The sequence below is a fragment of the Gobio gobio genome, assembly GCF_949357685.1.
Source record: "Gobio gobio genome assembly, chromosome: 16".
In the NCBI taxonomy this organism is placed as follows: Eukaryota; Metazoa; Chordata; class Actinopteri; order Cypriniformes; family Gobionidae; genus Gobio; species Gobio gobio.
This window is the reverse complement of record NC_137109.1, coordinates 41,710,410-41,726,729: the sequence shown is the minus strand read 5'-3', so window position 1 is coordinate 41,726,729 and position 16,320 is coordinate 41,710,410. Positions and strand designations below refer to the sequence as shown.

At 39.7% G+C, this 16,320-nt stretch overlaps 2 protein-coding genes across 3 annotated transcripts in view; both read left to right on the top strand.

The window, feature by feature from the left end:
• The first annotated feature begins 678 nt into the window (after positions 1-678).
• Positions 679-6,774, top strand: LOC307139454 (platelet-derived growth factor receptor-like protein). The gene is made up of 6 exons (XM_079838455.1): positions 679-917; positions 2,775-3,078; positions 3,181-3,332; positions 4,093-4,386; positions 4,480-4,619; positions 6,182-6,774. The coding sequence occupies exons 1-6, from the start codon at positions 860-862 to the stop codon at positions 6,398-6,400; spliced, it is 1,167 nt and encodes a 388-aa protein (XP_079694581.1). The 5' UTR covers positions 679-859; the 3' UTR covers positions 6,401-6,774.
• A 2,240-nt stretch (positions 6,775-9,014) lies between these two features.
• n4bp3 (NEDD4 binding protein 3) overlaps positions 9,015-16,320 on the top strand; it is a 32,221-nt gene continuing 24,915 nt past the window's right edge. For both annotated transcript variants that reach the window (XR_013818213.1, XM_079839498.1), the window contains exon 1: positions 9,015-9,206. The gene's annotated coding sequence lies outside the window, so the exon portion shown is untranslated. The remainder of the gene's footprint in view (positions 9,207-16,320) is intronic.

Below are 16,320 nucleotides of genomic sequence, written 5' to 3'. Positions count from 1 at the left end.
ACTAAGCAATTTGAACAAGCATTGTACAAGTGTTCATTTCTTTATTTTTTAAATCATGCTGATCCCAAACAATTGATCAGTCGTTTATGTTTTTCATCATGATTTAGGTAAAATAAAGAAAGTGTATGACATGCATGTAACAAAGTGTAAGCTTGGCAAACAGTTTTGGAGATTTCATCCTCTTCTCATTCAAGTTGTACTTGCATGACTAGAAAATAGCTGTTCAGAGGAGTTGCTGAGTGAGCTGATGTACCCTTAAGGGCCTTTGATCTTGCTTTCAACTCTGAGGGCACAAAAGAACAATAGTACCATTCACAAAATCCTACCTGATACTAATCAGATTATTAAATCAAACAGAAAAGCTCAGAAAACTGGTTCATTTTGCAGCAAAGGCAATGAGTTTAAAGGCCGATAGTATGTTATGTCATTTGTAGTGCTATTGCATTTATGCACCAGATAAAATACCAATTTGCAATATGTGTGGATCAAATTTGAGTTTACCATGTGGTCATTACAAGTTGCCTTGTGACAGATATTTTCACAGCTAGCAAACCTTAGACTGATGGCTCTGAGTTTTTACAGCTAAATAAACATTGTCTGCTTTTTCAGTTGGATGGCCAGTTCTCCTCAAGCCCTGATTGGTAGAATGAACACAGAAAGGATCCATTGAGTGTAACCAGAGGAATTTAGGGTGTTCATGCGACTCTCATAAACATCTGACCCCTCACTCTACACACTCGGTCTTCCTCTACCGCTACCTTTCTGGTTTTCCATTCTCTGCATGTATGCTCAAGATCTGGGAACATATACCAGAGTGAACTAGGTTGTTTGTGGTCGCAGTGTGTGAATATTCTCCGCCATGAAGTGGAGGGTGGTGCTATTTGCTTTTCTTGTTTCTCTTTTGATCATTCAGTTTGGTGAGTATCTTACCTCTTAAGAGGCCACGTTGTATATTAAGTACGTAGATGTGACTTTTAGTAAAAAAAGAAGATAAAAGGAGAGACAATATTTAACTGTACAGAGCAGCTATTAAAGCAATGCATGTAAAACATTTAAAGTTGCATATAAAATGCATCAATGTGATCATTTTGTTGGTGCACTCAGTATTACCCTGTTTAAAATGTATATGAGAAATGTTTAAAATCATTTACACACACAGAATAATTTCAGTAATCTATAAGAGTAACTGAAAACCTTTGTGGTGCATGATGCTGCATCCACACCACTAGGTGTCAGCATAAGTCCAAGATGACTGCCATATAAAATTAATAGATTAAACAGTTGCACATGATGCCGTGTTTTTAGTAACACTGTTTGTTACTAAACAGTGTTACAAAGTTACTAACTAGTAGCTTTGCTACTACATGTCAACTTCCAGTCATTAGAAGATTAGAAGACTGTCTGCTGCTAATACTTTATTTTGATGCTCCCCCAACAGACAATGAGTATATACCGATCAGTCATAACATTATGACCACTGACAGCTAAAGCGAATAACACTGATTATCTCTTCATCACAGCACCTGTTAGTGGGTGGGATAAATTAGGCAGCAAGTGAACATTTTGTCCTCAAAGCTGATATGTTAGAAGCAGGTAAAATGGGCAAGCGTAAGGATTTTAGTGAGTTTGACAAGGGCCAAATTGTGATTGCTAGACAACTGGGTCAAAGCAACTCCAAAACTGCAGCTCTTCTGGGGTGTTCCTGGTCTGCAGTGGTCAGTCTCTATCAAAAGTGGACCAAGAAAGGAACAGTGGTGAACTGGCGACAGGGTCATGGGCGGCCAAGGCTCATGGATGGGGAGCGAAGGCTGGCCCTGGTGGTCCGATCAAACAGACGAGCTACTGTAGCTCAAATTGCTCAAGAAGTTAATGCTGGTTCTGATATAAAGGTGTCTGAATACACAGTGCATCATAGTTTGTTGCGTATGGGGCTGCATAGCCGCAGACCAGTCACGGTGCCCATGCTGACCCCTGTCTACCAACAGTGGGCACGCGAGCATCAGAAATGGACCACGGAGCAATGGAAGAAGGTGGCCTGGTCGGGTGCATGGATGGCCGGGTGCATATGCATCGCTTACCTGGGGAACACTTGACACCAGGATACACTATGGGGAGAAGGCAAGCCAGTGGAAGCAGTGCGATGCTTTGGGCAATGTTCTGCTGGGAAACCTTGGGTCCTGCCATCCATGTGGATGTTCCCTTTCATGGAAATGGTATTCCCTGGTGGCTTCGGCAGGATAACACAAAGCAAAATGTTTTAGAAATGGACAACGAGTTTGAGGTGTTGACTTGGCCTCAATTCCCCAGATGTCAATCCAATCGCACATCTGTGGTATGTGCTGAACAAACAAGTCCGGTTCAAAGCCCTGCCTCGCAACTTACAGGATTTAAAGGATCTGCTGCTAACATCTTGCCAGATACCACAGCACACCTTCAGACAGGTCAGGGCTGTTTTGGCAGCAAAAGGGGGACCAACAAAATATAATGTTATGCCTGATCGGTGTAAGTAACTTTGCAAGTAGGCCTACAACTTATTCTACTCACTAACCCCTAACCTTAACCTAACAGTTTACTAATACTCTAAGAGTTATTTGACATGTTGTTGCAAATGAATGAGTTAGTTGTCAATGTATTTTGAATTAAATGTAAAAATGACATAATAAATGTGACATAAATCTTATAATATATCTATAATAAATCTTCAAGAGTGTAGAAAATATGAACAGAGTTCAATTTTGGCAGTGTTTTTGAATGGTTTGTCACATGAAAAACAGGCATGTGCCAAAAGGTTGAACCTGACCCGAAGACCAAAGCTGAGAAGAGAGCCAATGGAAAGTCCAAGGCTGTGAAGGGACCAGGAAAGGCAGCCTCTTCCAAACCTAAAGTGAAAACCACCCCTGAGACCCCTAAAGAAGCCCAGACATACCTCACCCAGGTGGTAAACAAGGGAAGGTTCCAGAAAGTGGGAGATACGCTGACTGTCCAAGCAGGTGATGCGCTAGAGCTGAGGTGTAAAGGAAATCCTGTCCAATGGGCTGTTCCTGCATATCTGGAAGAGGATGATGAAGGACGACTCAGGTATGAGCTCAGCTAACAGTGACATTTAATCTGTGATCACAAACGATTTTGTTAGTTTAGTTCAATTAATCAATTGCTGTTTTCTTTCGTCTGTATTTTTAGGACAGTTCAACATGAACGTTATGGCACACTAATTTTGGTAAATACAACAGCAGCAGATACAGGGGAGTACACCTGCTATCCCATGTACTGTGAGGATAAAGACTGCAGGAAACAATATGACAAAGGCATCAAAGTCTACATCTTTTTCTCTGGTAATTTGGGATGAAGTGTGCAAATTATACAATAATTCTATAAGTTTATATCTATTGAGGTTTGCCTCCCCCAAACTGAGTTTTGGCATGTTCAGAATTTAAAAGTTATGTAGTTTATTCCAGCCTTTAGTAGCCTACATCTATATTAAAGATGCATATTAAATATTTTATTTTGCCTGTGGAATACTTGGTTCTGATTGTTTAATAGCGTTATTCAGCAGTCAGGTATCCTAATTTTCTCCACTGTCCATAGCAATGTTGTATATCAGACCAATCTTCTGGTTTAACTGGTCAAATGCAACTGACGCCATCTTATATCTCAGTTATCAATTATAGTAAAAGTGACCCCAGAGGACTTCAAAATTAATATTACTGTAATATTGTTGCAGTGTCTGCCTTATTGTTTTTATACATTGCAATGAACTATATTTTTCTTGGTGGAAGCTTTAGGATAATAATATGAAATAATAAAATCCTAAAATAATAAATGCATTAAATATTATTAAATAAAAGATCCCTTCACCAGTGTTATTTTAGTATCATTGATATACTATTATAGTTTTTTTAATATTTTGAATTAAACAAGGCAAGTTTACGTTTTTTATATATATTTTTTTATTTTCTTTCAAGCAACAAAACTGCTGATCCTGATTATTTTGCCATAATGACTGTCTGACTGTGCTTCATCCTCATGCGTACTACCACAATTTGCTCAAGGGTCCAATTTAAACACAATTTTCCTTTGGTATTTCTCTTTTAGACCCTCAGGAGTTGTTTGTACCTTCCTCGGATTATTACGAAGTCATTCAGCTTCGCACTAACTGGCCCACTGTCCTGCCCTGTCAGGTGACTTCTCCGCTAGCAATGGTGACTTTACACCGGGAATTTCCTCCAATGGAGGTGAAGGTGGATGGACGAGAGATCTCCTTTGACGTCAAGAAGGGCTTCACCATCCACAGGCCGAAACAGTATCATGCTGGTTCTCTTTACTGTGTGGCAAGCCTGAGGAATCTTCGCCAGAGCTCAACCAAGTACATGCTCATCTATGTCAACTGTGAGATTTTTTTTTAATATGCAGTACACAGCATGTGAAAATATAAATCAGACTGCAGAAATGATTTCAGAATGCCTGTATATACCCTGGCAGATCCAGCCGCCCCTCCGTCTCCTGCGATCCAGACCTCCTCTGACTCTGTGGCAGTGGGACAGAATCTCCATGTGACATGCACTGTGGTGGGAGAGCAAGACGTGGTGGTGGATTTTACCTGGGAATATCCTGGACAAAAGGTTAGACCAGAGGGTATACAAAATAAGTACACACAGCCTCACAATATTTAATTTAATTTTCAATATTTTTTGTATTTACAAAAACAACCCCAAAGCCTGACATTTTCAGAAAAAAATCTAACTTATTGAAATGGAAATGTACATAGAACTTCAAGACAAAATATGGTGCATCAGGCTTTTGAGGAATGTTAAAGGGTTAGTTCACCCAAAAATGAAAATTCTGTCATTAATTACTTACCCGCATGTCGTTCGACACCCGTAAGACCTCCGTTCGTCTTCGGAACACAAATGAAGATATTTTAGTTGAAATCTGATGGCTCTGAAAGGCCTCCATTGGCACAATGCACGGTTCACTCTCAAGACCCTTAAAAGGTACTAAAGACGTCGTTACAAAGTCCATCTCACCACAGTGGTTCTACAATAACTTAATGAATCGGCGAGAATAGTTTTTGTGCGCAAAAAAACCCTAAATAACGACTTATATAGTGATGACGATTTCAAAACACGGCCTCATGAAGCTTCGAAGCGTTATGAATCAGTGAGTCGAATGAGCAGTTTGGATCGCCAAATTTCAGCAGTTTGGCGGTTTGACACGCGATCCGAATCATCGACTCACTGATTCATAACGCTTCGAAGCTTCATGAGGCCGTGTTTTGAAATCGTCATTTTCATTTTTGGCTAACCCTTTAACATTCCTCAAAAGCCTGATGCACCATATTTAATACTCACATTTTAACATGATTTAAATTAAGTATAGACAATCAAGTAAACTTCAGATGCTTCAATCCAGGAAGTGTTCACCTTGAAATATTACTACAATATAAAAGCTATTTGTAGTAAATGTTGTTTGTACGGGAAGAAGGAGGCGGGAACCGGCGAACAGTCAAAACATTTAATCAAAATAAAATGGCGGCGACAGCCCCTCACGGACGACTGTCGCCTACATACAAATAAACACAAAATGAAAATAAAAAGCTGCAGCCCCTCACGGACGACTGCAGCATACACAAAACAGAACATAAATAAAACTCAACATAAAATCCAGGCCTGGTCCTCTCTCGTCCCTCACTGTCGTCACTCCTCCTTTATACTCCCTCACTCCTCCGCAAGGGCCGAGATCGCTGCGGCGCGCAGCTGGCGCTCATCCTCTGATGAGCGCCGCCTCGTCCCGCCCTCACGGTCCCTCGGCCTAGCTGCTCGCCACACTATTATTATGTTTAATTTATTAGATTTCACAGCAAAAAGACTGTGTACTGCAACCTGAAGTGGGATGTCTTCAGAATTACAGTAAAAGGCCTTTAAATTATATATATATATATATATATATATATATATATATATATATATATATATATAGACTACTGATAAGATGACAGAAGGCAATAGTAGATTGTGTTCAACAGGTTTTTCATCATGTCGACTTTTGATCATGTTGATAATTTAGAGACATAGAAATTTGCATTTTGCAAACAGCAAAATACAGCAAACTTTCTTGATTACTAAATTAAATACATTATTCAAAATATTTATTTGAAATTATTCTTTTTCTTTTTCATTATCAGATTGGGCGCCCAATGTACACCCAGGACAGTGTGCAGATAGTGCAGGTGGACGGGCAGAACCGACAGCGAACTCAGACGGTACTGCTGGTGGATGAGGTCAGAGAGGTTGACCAAGGAACATACACCTGCACAGCTCAGAACCTAGAGGGCTCAAGGTCTGCATCTACCTCTGTCAAAGTGCAGTCAGCGCGAGCCAACACCAAGCCTAAGAAACCATGAAGTCCGTCAAAGAAGTCCCACAGACACCTGAAAACCTGGATCAAGTCAGTCAGATATTCTCAGCCATAACATGCAAATGGCTGTAAAATAAGGTCCTCACAGGAAAGGTCCTCACAGAACACAGTTTTTTTCTCCTTCTGTGTAGATGCAAACCAGATGCAACAGAGCAAAGCAGTAATAGTGCACTAAAGTTGTTTTTACTTGACCCTGCGGCAAGAAAGCAAAGTGGACTGTATATTCTGGAATAAATGGATAAACAAAAAAGAGTCTAAAAACATTTAACTATTTACACATTTCTAATATTGTGCAGTTTTGAATCCTGTACCTACATATAATGTTTTTATACTATGAAAATAAAACAGTATATTAATGCCAGCTTCTGTGTTCTTTATAAACTATTACTGTTAAAATCAAACTTTATAAAACTACTGTTTGTGACATAGTCACCGAATCCCAAAACCCCCCCACAGCTTTAACATTACCAGCAGAGGGCGACACATTTGTGATGTTGACAACACAGGACAGATGCTGAATCTGCAAAAGCAATGTGCTCACATCACAACAAACACTGGCATTACAGCCCATTAAACAACCAAGTATTGATGTTCATGTGTTAGGAAGCCATTGGTTAAAAAAAAAAATCGTTATTCATATTTTCTTGTATAGGTGCACAGCTCTGTAATAATAAATTGTAAATTGAAGTTGCTGAATTTCAGTAATAAGGCTACAACCTAAGTAAATCTCAGCATATTAGAATGATTTCTGAAGGATCACGAGACTCTGAAGACTGGAGTAATGATGCTGAACATTCAGCTTTCACAAGAATAAATTATGTATCAAGATGAGCCTAAACTGAAATAGAAACAACTGGTAATAATATTTCACAATATTGCTGTTTTACTGTATTTTTGATCAAATAAATGCAGCCTTGGTCAGTATAAAAGACTTCTTACCAAAAAAATATAAAAGAAATCTTAACTATTCCAAACTTTTGACTGGAAGTGTATGTAGTTTTAATTGTCTGTGCAAACAGGTCGTCGTAACGAACCAAATTATCCAGAAGCTGGTTTCCTTTCACTCATTTACTTTTCCTTATAAATGAAAGCATTCAGGATGTCTCTCTTCTATCCTCAAAGGGCAGGAAGTGTAGTGTGCACTCAGGTGTGTGCCTAGAGGCTATAGTCATCAGAGAGTGAGTGGAGAGGAGCGGTAATGACAGGCTGCTATCTTACTCAGTATAACAACGTCTGGGGGCATCATATGAGTCTGTCTAGATGCATCTGATTTTGTAAGAGTTCTGTGAATAATTATAACAATCAGATGTGTCAGAGCTTAGGATACACCTCTTTGATCATGTCTACACTGTTCGTTCCCATTGGAAGTCCGTGATTTATCTAAAAATGTATAAAGATGATGCAGCTCATTTGTGCTCCACATTACATATCCAAATAAACTACAGGAATGGTCTATTATACCTTTTTATACTATATTACTACAATTTATACCATTCATAAGTTTGGGGTCAGTAAGATTTCAGTTTATTTATTTATTAAATGAATAAACCTACTTTTTTTATTTTCAGCAAGGATGCATGTTGTGGACTTTTTATTCATCAAAGGATCCTGAAAAACATGTAAAATGGTTACCACAAAAATATTAAGCAGCACAACTGTTTTCAACACTAATAATAATGAGAAATGTGAGCACCAAAGTAAATACTAGAATGATTTCTGAAGGATCATGTGACACTGAAGACAGTAAGAAGACATGTGACACTGAGTACAGTAAGTGATGGAGTGATGGAGTAATGATGCTAAAAAATTCAGCTTATAGCCATCACAGGAATACATTTCATTTTAAAATGTATTGAAATATTAATTAATTAATTAATTAATTAATTACAGTTATATATTATACCAATAATATTTCACAATATTTCTGTTTTACAGTATTTTTGATCAAATAAATGCAGCCAAGCCTAACATAAAAAAATCAAAAATATAAAAGAAATCTTACTGACACCAAATTTGTTAATGGATTGTAACGCTTCACAATTTTCACAATGGTTTTCAGACCATACAATGCAAATGCCAAAATGAAAAATTGAAACCAGACATTCTTTTTCTTGTTTTTTGGTTACATCATCAATACATAGATTTTTGTCGTTTTCTCCTTTTTTTTGTACAATTTTACTTTTGCTAAACTATGACTTTAATCAAAGCACCCACCGCGCTCTCCCAGCTGATTAGGTGCTTATACCTATATGTCAGTACAAAAATACGAAAAGCACTCTAAAAATATTGTATTAATAAGAGATAAAGTACAAACCGACGAAGGCAAAGAGCCGAAACGTTTGTACAGTGCAGAACTTTTTCATATTTTTTAAATGATGACTTTAGATACAATAATGTATAATATATAATAATATATAACTGTAATTAATAAATATTTGAATATATTTTAAAATGTAATTTATTCCAGTGATGGCAAAGTTGAATTTTCCAGTCTTGAGTGTCAGAGGTAAGACATCCAGCAGTTCTTTAATGTAATCGCCAGGTGTCGCTGTAGAGTCGCTTTGATAAATGACTGATCAGTGTAGATCAGTTCAAATCTCAGAGAGGGAAACCGAAGCGCAACATAACGTTGTGCAGGACTTCGATATCAGACCATCTCCGCCGCGTCTCTACAGGTCTCTCATCGGCGCCGAGGAATATCTCTCTTGTTTTCTTCTGAAGTAATCTAAACAAATATCTTGCGATCCAGACGTCAGTCTCATTGGTCTTGTGACTGAGCGCGAGCAATAATGGTGAGTCTGCTGTGACTTTAGAGTCTGTTTGCACTTGCTGCAGTGTCTCTGTATAGACCGCCACATTATAGTCAGTGTGCACAGCTTAATGGTGCACATCACTGATCTGTATTTTATATACATTGGCATACAGTGTATGTGTATGCATGTGATTGGAATTTACAGGTGTCTTTCCTTTCAGTTTGTTACACTGAGGAGCTGCAAAAGAATTTCACATACAAGCGTAGCCTATGTAAAAACATCTCATGTAGGCTAATGGTAGTGGACAGCAACAGAAAATGTTTACTACTCGAGCGGCCAGTTTGTAAAAATGTAGAGGTGTTTTCCTCTCTATATATACTTTAAAACAAATGCTTGAATCAATGCATGTCATATATCAATAATGGTGATAATAATGGTCAATGTCCCTGACAATGGTCAACTCAGTACTTAAGGCACTTTTTATGTTTCGTTGCCTCTACATGACGGATCGCTTTCTTGTACTCCTCAGTTGTAAGTCGCTTTGGCTAAAAGTGTCTGCTAAATGTATAAATGTAAATAAGCTTAAAATTAACATAATTCTTATATAACAGTACCTATTATTATTTTTTTTTTTTTAGTCATGGTAGCATATTATCTTCTCAAATATTGTATATGCTTACAGATTGGTGCGCTCTTGTTTGATAAACAATAGCAATGCATTCCTAGCAGGTCAGTTCCATTAGAGTAAGGTCACTCGGAAGTTTTTTCAGCACTTAATAGGTTGCCACAAACCATAAAAAGGCAATTTGCATAGCTGAAGTGCAGGCTGGCCGTTCCTGTCATCTGCCTTGGTGGTCACATAGCACTCAGACCCCCATCTCACTTTCTCTGTAGTGTGTACATGAATTTTGCGGGCGACTTTGAAATGTTTGGATGGGAGCCCTTACTCTAGACTCCAGCTCTGCTTTTGATGCCCTGAATTTAGGGACAAAAGGGAACTGAGTAGCGTTCTTCTCTGCTAGGCAGTAACCTTGGAAACCAGGGGCCATAATAGGACCCCTGACCTATGGAGTCACGGCCCATTGTGGGAGTGGCTCTCAAGTGGAGCTGGTCAGAGGGCGTGAAGCTCCTCAGCGGGTCTCACATCGCCTTTCAGCCGCAGAACGTACAAACTGTGTGTCTAACAACATAAAATTGCACTTAGGGTGGCTTTTAGACAAGGCAGTTGGACTGCTGTCAATGGATTGCTTCTTGTGCAATTCACTGAATGTTCTCTGTGCACATGCAAAAAAAGCAACCCAAAGAAGCAACTGGGTTAGGTATTTATTTTTAGGGGTTTCAGCTGTTCTGATTTTGCTGGAAACATACATGACAGCTGTCAGAGTAGACTAGCAGTAGACGCTCACGACCAGGCAAAGGCACAAACTGGCATACCCTCCTTGACCTGCACTACTAAATATATTATTGTTAAGTAACTGCTCTGCTATTCTGGGCAAGACATAATAACATTAGCTCAACCAATGGTGTGAATTTGGGGTGGAACTACAGCTGTCTGACATAATCTAAGCCAGGAGGATTGTTTGAAACATGTTTGAAAACAGTCATTTTTTTCTTCTTCAAATCTTTTGGATGACAAAAAAATTAAGCAGCTCAACTGTTTCCAACATTGATAATAATAAGAAATGTTTCTTAAGCATCAAATCAGAATGATTTCTGAAGGTAGGTAAATTCGGTCCGTATGCAATTCAGCAAAATCTTACCTGCCTGTCAACATATGTATTTGCATACCTCCGCGTACTAGCCTCGATGCCAGCCGAACTTAGCCCCGCCCACAACATTTGAGCTCGGGCAGTTCGGTCTGGACTTGATCCGTAGAGGAGTAATTATGCCTGAACAGAAACTGTTCGGACCAATGAAATTGTCAGGGCGGTCTTCAGACGATGATGGATGAGTTCTCCGGAAAAAAAATGGCATTTGGGGGGTAAAATGTGTTATTTTGGCAGGGCTGCCTGCAAAATTCCCATTCCAGGGTCTGTATATCACATAATTGGGGTCGCTTCAACCAGCGGACTTGGCAACACAGTAGGGCTGTGCAATTAATCGAATTTCGATTTCGATTTCGATTTTGCCTCCCAACGATCACCAAAATAGTACAATCGAGAAAAAACGATTATTTTGCCTTGCGTTCTGAATGAAACGCGCATGCGCTCATCCGCCCCTCCCGAATTAAGCCACAATCTCTCTCACCCAGTTCGTGAGTCTCGTGTGCATATCATCCGCTGGAATTTAAAAACTCGGCGCGAGTAAAGATGGCAGAAGGAGAGCAGTTACAGCAGCGTTTGGTGAGCAAAAAAGGCAAAACCAACTCCGTTGTCTGGGAACAGTTTGGCTTCGAGGAATCAGACGACGAGCAAAAACATGTTACGTGCAAGATTTGCTACATGTAGTGGCTGCAACGCAAGGCAACACCGCGAATTTGTTTAACCACTTGAAAATTAAACAGAGTGACCTATGACAATCTAATAAAGAAACAAAAACTGAAGAGAGCAGGGGTGCTGTGTAAACGTCCTTTTTTCCCCTCATATTTTTCAAATAATTCTCTCTTTGTAAACTTTGTTCAATGCATGCGAGTGCTGCCGTATGTTTGAATATGACCAGTCGTTTTCACCGTCATCACCCGGGTTTAGTGACAGAAGACGCGAATGAGAAGCCGCGCGCGCTGTGAGGAAATGTATCTGTATCTGATAATGTATCATCCGAGAGCGCGCACACGTCTCTCAGCGCGCAAATATTGAGTTCTCTTTCAAGTCTTGCTCTTGAACGGACAAACTCACACAAAACGTATGTCAACATGTCCATCTTGATGAGTATCCTAGCAGACATAGTCTGTATATGCCTTAAGTGAACTTTATACAGTCGAAAAAGACGACGCATATCCGATCCGGATTGAATAGCTTTTGTAAGTTTAATAGGATTCATCTTTAATTTATGCACTCAAATATGCAATGTTATTTTACACTTGAGACATTTCTGTACCTGAAAACTAATGTTAGATGTACCTGAAAAGCATATCTAGCCGAACCATATTGTTTATCTTATTTATTTTAATAGTTCAAAAAGTACAACAAATGTTACAATTTCAATTGAATTGTTGAAAGGTGTATTTTTAATAAATACAACACATTCCCAAAGTCATGTGAAATAATCGTGTTACATAATCGTGATTTCAATATTGACCAAAATAATCGTGATTATGATTTTTTCCATAATCGAGCAGCCCTACAACACAGTGCAGTTGAGTTCTGTTGACATTTGACAACTAACGTTATGCGTCGCTCCATTGCTCTGATTGGTTGTAGGTCTATCCAATTGAGGTCTTTCCTGGTTCGGTTGAAACATGCCCCATAATCACAGCCCAACGGAGCAGTATCAGACTCATATTCTGACTAGAATTGAGTATGACGACGTCAGGCTATCCGCGTACCCTGCAGCTGCTTGTGCAGACATCACACGTAAGGCTATGCAGAGTTGTAGACAGACTTCTTGTAAACAGCAGCCACCTTTTACAGTTCCGTCTGAACCAAAACAACAAGCTTATGCTGCGTTAATGCGTTGTCATATTCCAGGGATGTCCAAACTCAGTCCTGGAGGGCTACTGTCCTACAGAGTGTAGCTCTAACTTGCCTCAACACACCTTCCTGGAAGTTTCTAGTATGCCCAGTAAGACATTTGCTGTGTTTGAAATCGCCCACTATACCCTCATTCACTATTCCCTACATTAGTCCACTAATATAGTCCACTTAAAGGAGTGGATGAAAACGAGTGAGTGAATTCATGTCATCACTGGGCTCTGTCATTCAGAAACATGGCTTTTCCTATCACTGCTATGCCGACGAGTAAATTGCGAGGGTGAATAAATGAATAAATTTAATTTGAAAGTATATTCAAATAGAAAATAGTTATTTAAATTGCATTTCACAGTATTGTGTTCACAGTAAATTGAGTTCCCCAGGGCTCAGTGCTTGGACCACTTCTCTTCTCCATCTACATGTCATCACTGGGCTCTGTCATTCAGAAACATGGCTTTTCCTATCACTGCTATGCCGACGACACTCAACTCTACTTCTCATTTCAACAAGATGATCCCACGGTTGGTGTGTGTATCGCTGCCTGCCTAACAGACATTTCTGCCTGGATGAAGGAACATCACCTTCAACTCAACCTTGCAAAGACAGAACTGCTTGTGGTCTCTGCCAACCCAACACTTCACCACAATCTCTCCATTCAGCTAGGATCATCAACCATAACTCCGTCCAGGACAGCCAGGAACCTTGGAGTTGTGATTGATTGATCAGCTAAAATTCACTGACCACATCACTGCAACAACCCGGTCCTGCAGATTTGCGTTATACAACATTAGGAAGATTAGACCCTTCCTATCAGAGCATGCCACACAACTCCTGGTCCAAGCTCTTGTTCTCTCCATACTGGACTACTGTAATGCTCTTCTAGCGGGCCTTCCGGCATGCACTATCAAACCCTTGCAACTGATCCAGAATGCAGCGGCGAGGATGGTCTTCAATGAGCCTGCTGCTCGCATCAAATTCAAGGCACTGGTGCTTGCCTTCAAAGCAACCACTGGCTCTGCACCAATATACCTAAACTCGCTTGTTCAGACTTACACACCCACCAGGAACTTGCGTTCTGCCAGTGAACGAAGCCTTGTGGTGCCATACCAGAGAGGCATGAAATCGCTCTCACTGACCTTTTCCTGGACCGCCCCCACCTGGTGGAATGACCTGCCTATCTCAATTCGTGCGGCCGAGTCTGTAGCCATTTTCAAAAAACACCTAAAGACACATCTCTTCCAGCAGCACCTGACCAATCAAGAATAGCACTTATCATTCTATTCATTTTCTGTCTGTCTAATTTATTTATAAAAAAAAAAAAAAAAAAATTCTGTCCTGTGTGTTCTGTGCTAGATTAACTGAGACTTGTTACAGCACTTGCATACTAGGTGTTTCTCAATGTCAAGGATCCTTCCTCTGTAGGACTAGTCCTTCCAAGTCACTTCCTTCAGAGGCTAGGCGAGGCTCCTCTTTAGCATTCGGAGAACAAGTAAATGGAACAGGCTAGCAAGTGCACGTCAGCCTCATTACGTCAGTGAAAAGGTCCGTTAGCCATCAATAACGTAATTTGTATAATATCAGTACGGTAGTAATTTGTACTGGCATATAAATGTTAAACTTTACTTATATTTACTATGGTTATAACAAATGTTTGGTAACGTAAATACTTACACTTGAAAGCATATTGCCCCGTTAACGCTCCGACTCCGATATTTTGTATTTTTTGAACAAGATAGCAAAGCTGCGCGCATAGGATTATGGGTGATTTGAGAACGCTAAGTGCACGAAGTCTACTCGTAAGCATCCTTTCCTGTATATGGAATTTTTTCGAACGAAGGACTCAGACCTTGGTTGAAATTCCGAGGATCCTCGACATTGGAACAGTCCTTCGACGGACGTCGATGACGTAGCATCCTCGGAATTCTGGCTTCCGAGGATCCTTCCTTGACATTGAGAAACGCCAACTGTTGCCCTTGACTGTTCTAGTTGCTTCTTTTGCTCTCATTTGTAAGTCGCTTTGGATAAAAGTGTCTGCTAAATGACTAAATGTAAATGTATTACTGTTTTTACTATATTTCTGATCAAATAGGCCCTAAATGCAGCCTTGGTCAGCACAAGAAAGTTCTTGGAAAAAAATCTTACCGACCCCAAACTTTTGTATAACCAACAAGTGAGTAATACCAATTTGACGTGAGCATTAGGAGTGTGGCAAGGAAGGCAGCATCAGTCAATATTATCAGAAACTACACCTTTAATGCTGGTCCTGCAGGGCTTTGGCTCAGCAACTAAACCATGCATTAGCATGCAACCACTTCACCTGTTTATGCTTCTATCCTATGGCCCTGTAGTTTTTTATAGGCCACTTAATACCTGCCTTGCGTAACCGAAACCTGTAAACCTTTTTCGAAGTCATTAGCATTGTTGGGAAATAAATAACTAAAAAGTAGCAACAGTTGACAGTAGTTTATCTATTTTCATAATACTGTAGCTTATCCAGTAACAAGCTACTTTTAGTGGTGTAGTGCAGCAAGACTATACATCAGTGTTTTTGCCACACTTCTGCACAGAGAATTGAATTGGTGAATCATTTTTTAATTTCGTACGCAAGTCGCACAAATTAATGTTTAAAGAATTCAGGTTGCTCATAACTACATATTGTAGATACCTCCATCCACAGGACCTAAGTGAGGACAGTGGGTTTGTAGCATAGCTGGACCCAGGGAAAATGAGCTAATCACGGTTGTAATCATCCTGCTGAGCTTTTCTTCCTCTTCACCTCTGCTTGCTGGCCCGCCCCAGTGGCTCATCTAACACTGCGTAGAAAGTCGGATTAGTCAGCTTTCTTTCTCAGGACAACATCACACACGCTCACACTCACCACTGAGATTCTCCTTTTGCCTTTAGATCCCTTTATCCGTTGAGAGAAACGTCTGTCGTTGTAATTAAAGATTTGTGGCTTTGGAGAACAAATAGAAGCTCTGATCCTGCAACATTACCACTGATGCAAAATGATGAGGACATCATTTAGATGTACTCTATTTTATTAATGTATCCTGCTTGGCCAAAAGTCATTCTGGACTATGTTCGCCTTCAAGCACATTGTACTTGCTTTGTACTGATTCCTTTGATATCATACTAAACAAACCAAGTGCTGATTGTGCTCTTGCAAAGTGGTTCCACAACAATCTTATGGTTTCACTGACAGTGCAAAACATTTCCTTTAGTGGCACTATCATGTCTAAAGTGTAAAATAGTCTTGACAGCCAATGTTTACAGTACACCAGGTTTCGGTTAAGAAAATGTGTATGTGTGGGTCTATTGTGTATTTAGAAAGGAGAATGCAGTGGTAGTTTGTTGGATAGACATAATGAGGTAGGCTAATAGTGCTCTAGGTTGCTAACACAAAGGATCAGTTTTATTCCCATGTAATAAGAATTTGATTTGGCTTAATTTCGCTACCTATAAAACAATTACTTAAAAACACAACAAGGCCTGACATAATTATTGATTAATTAAGTCTGATC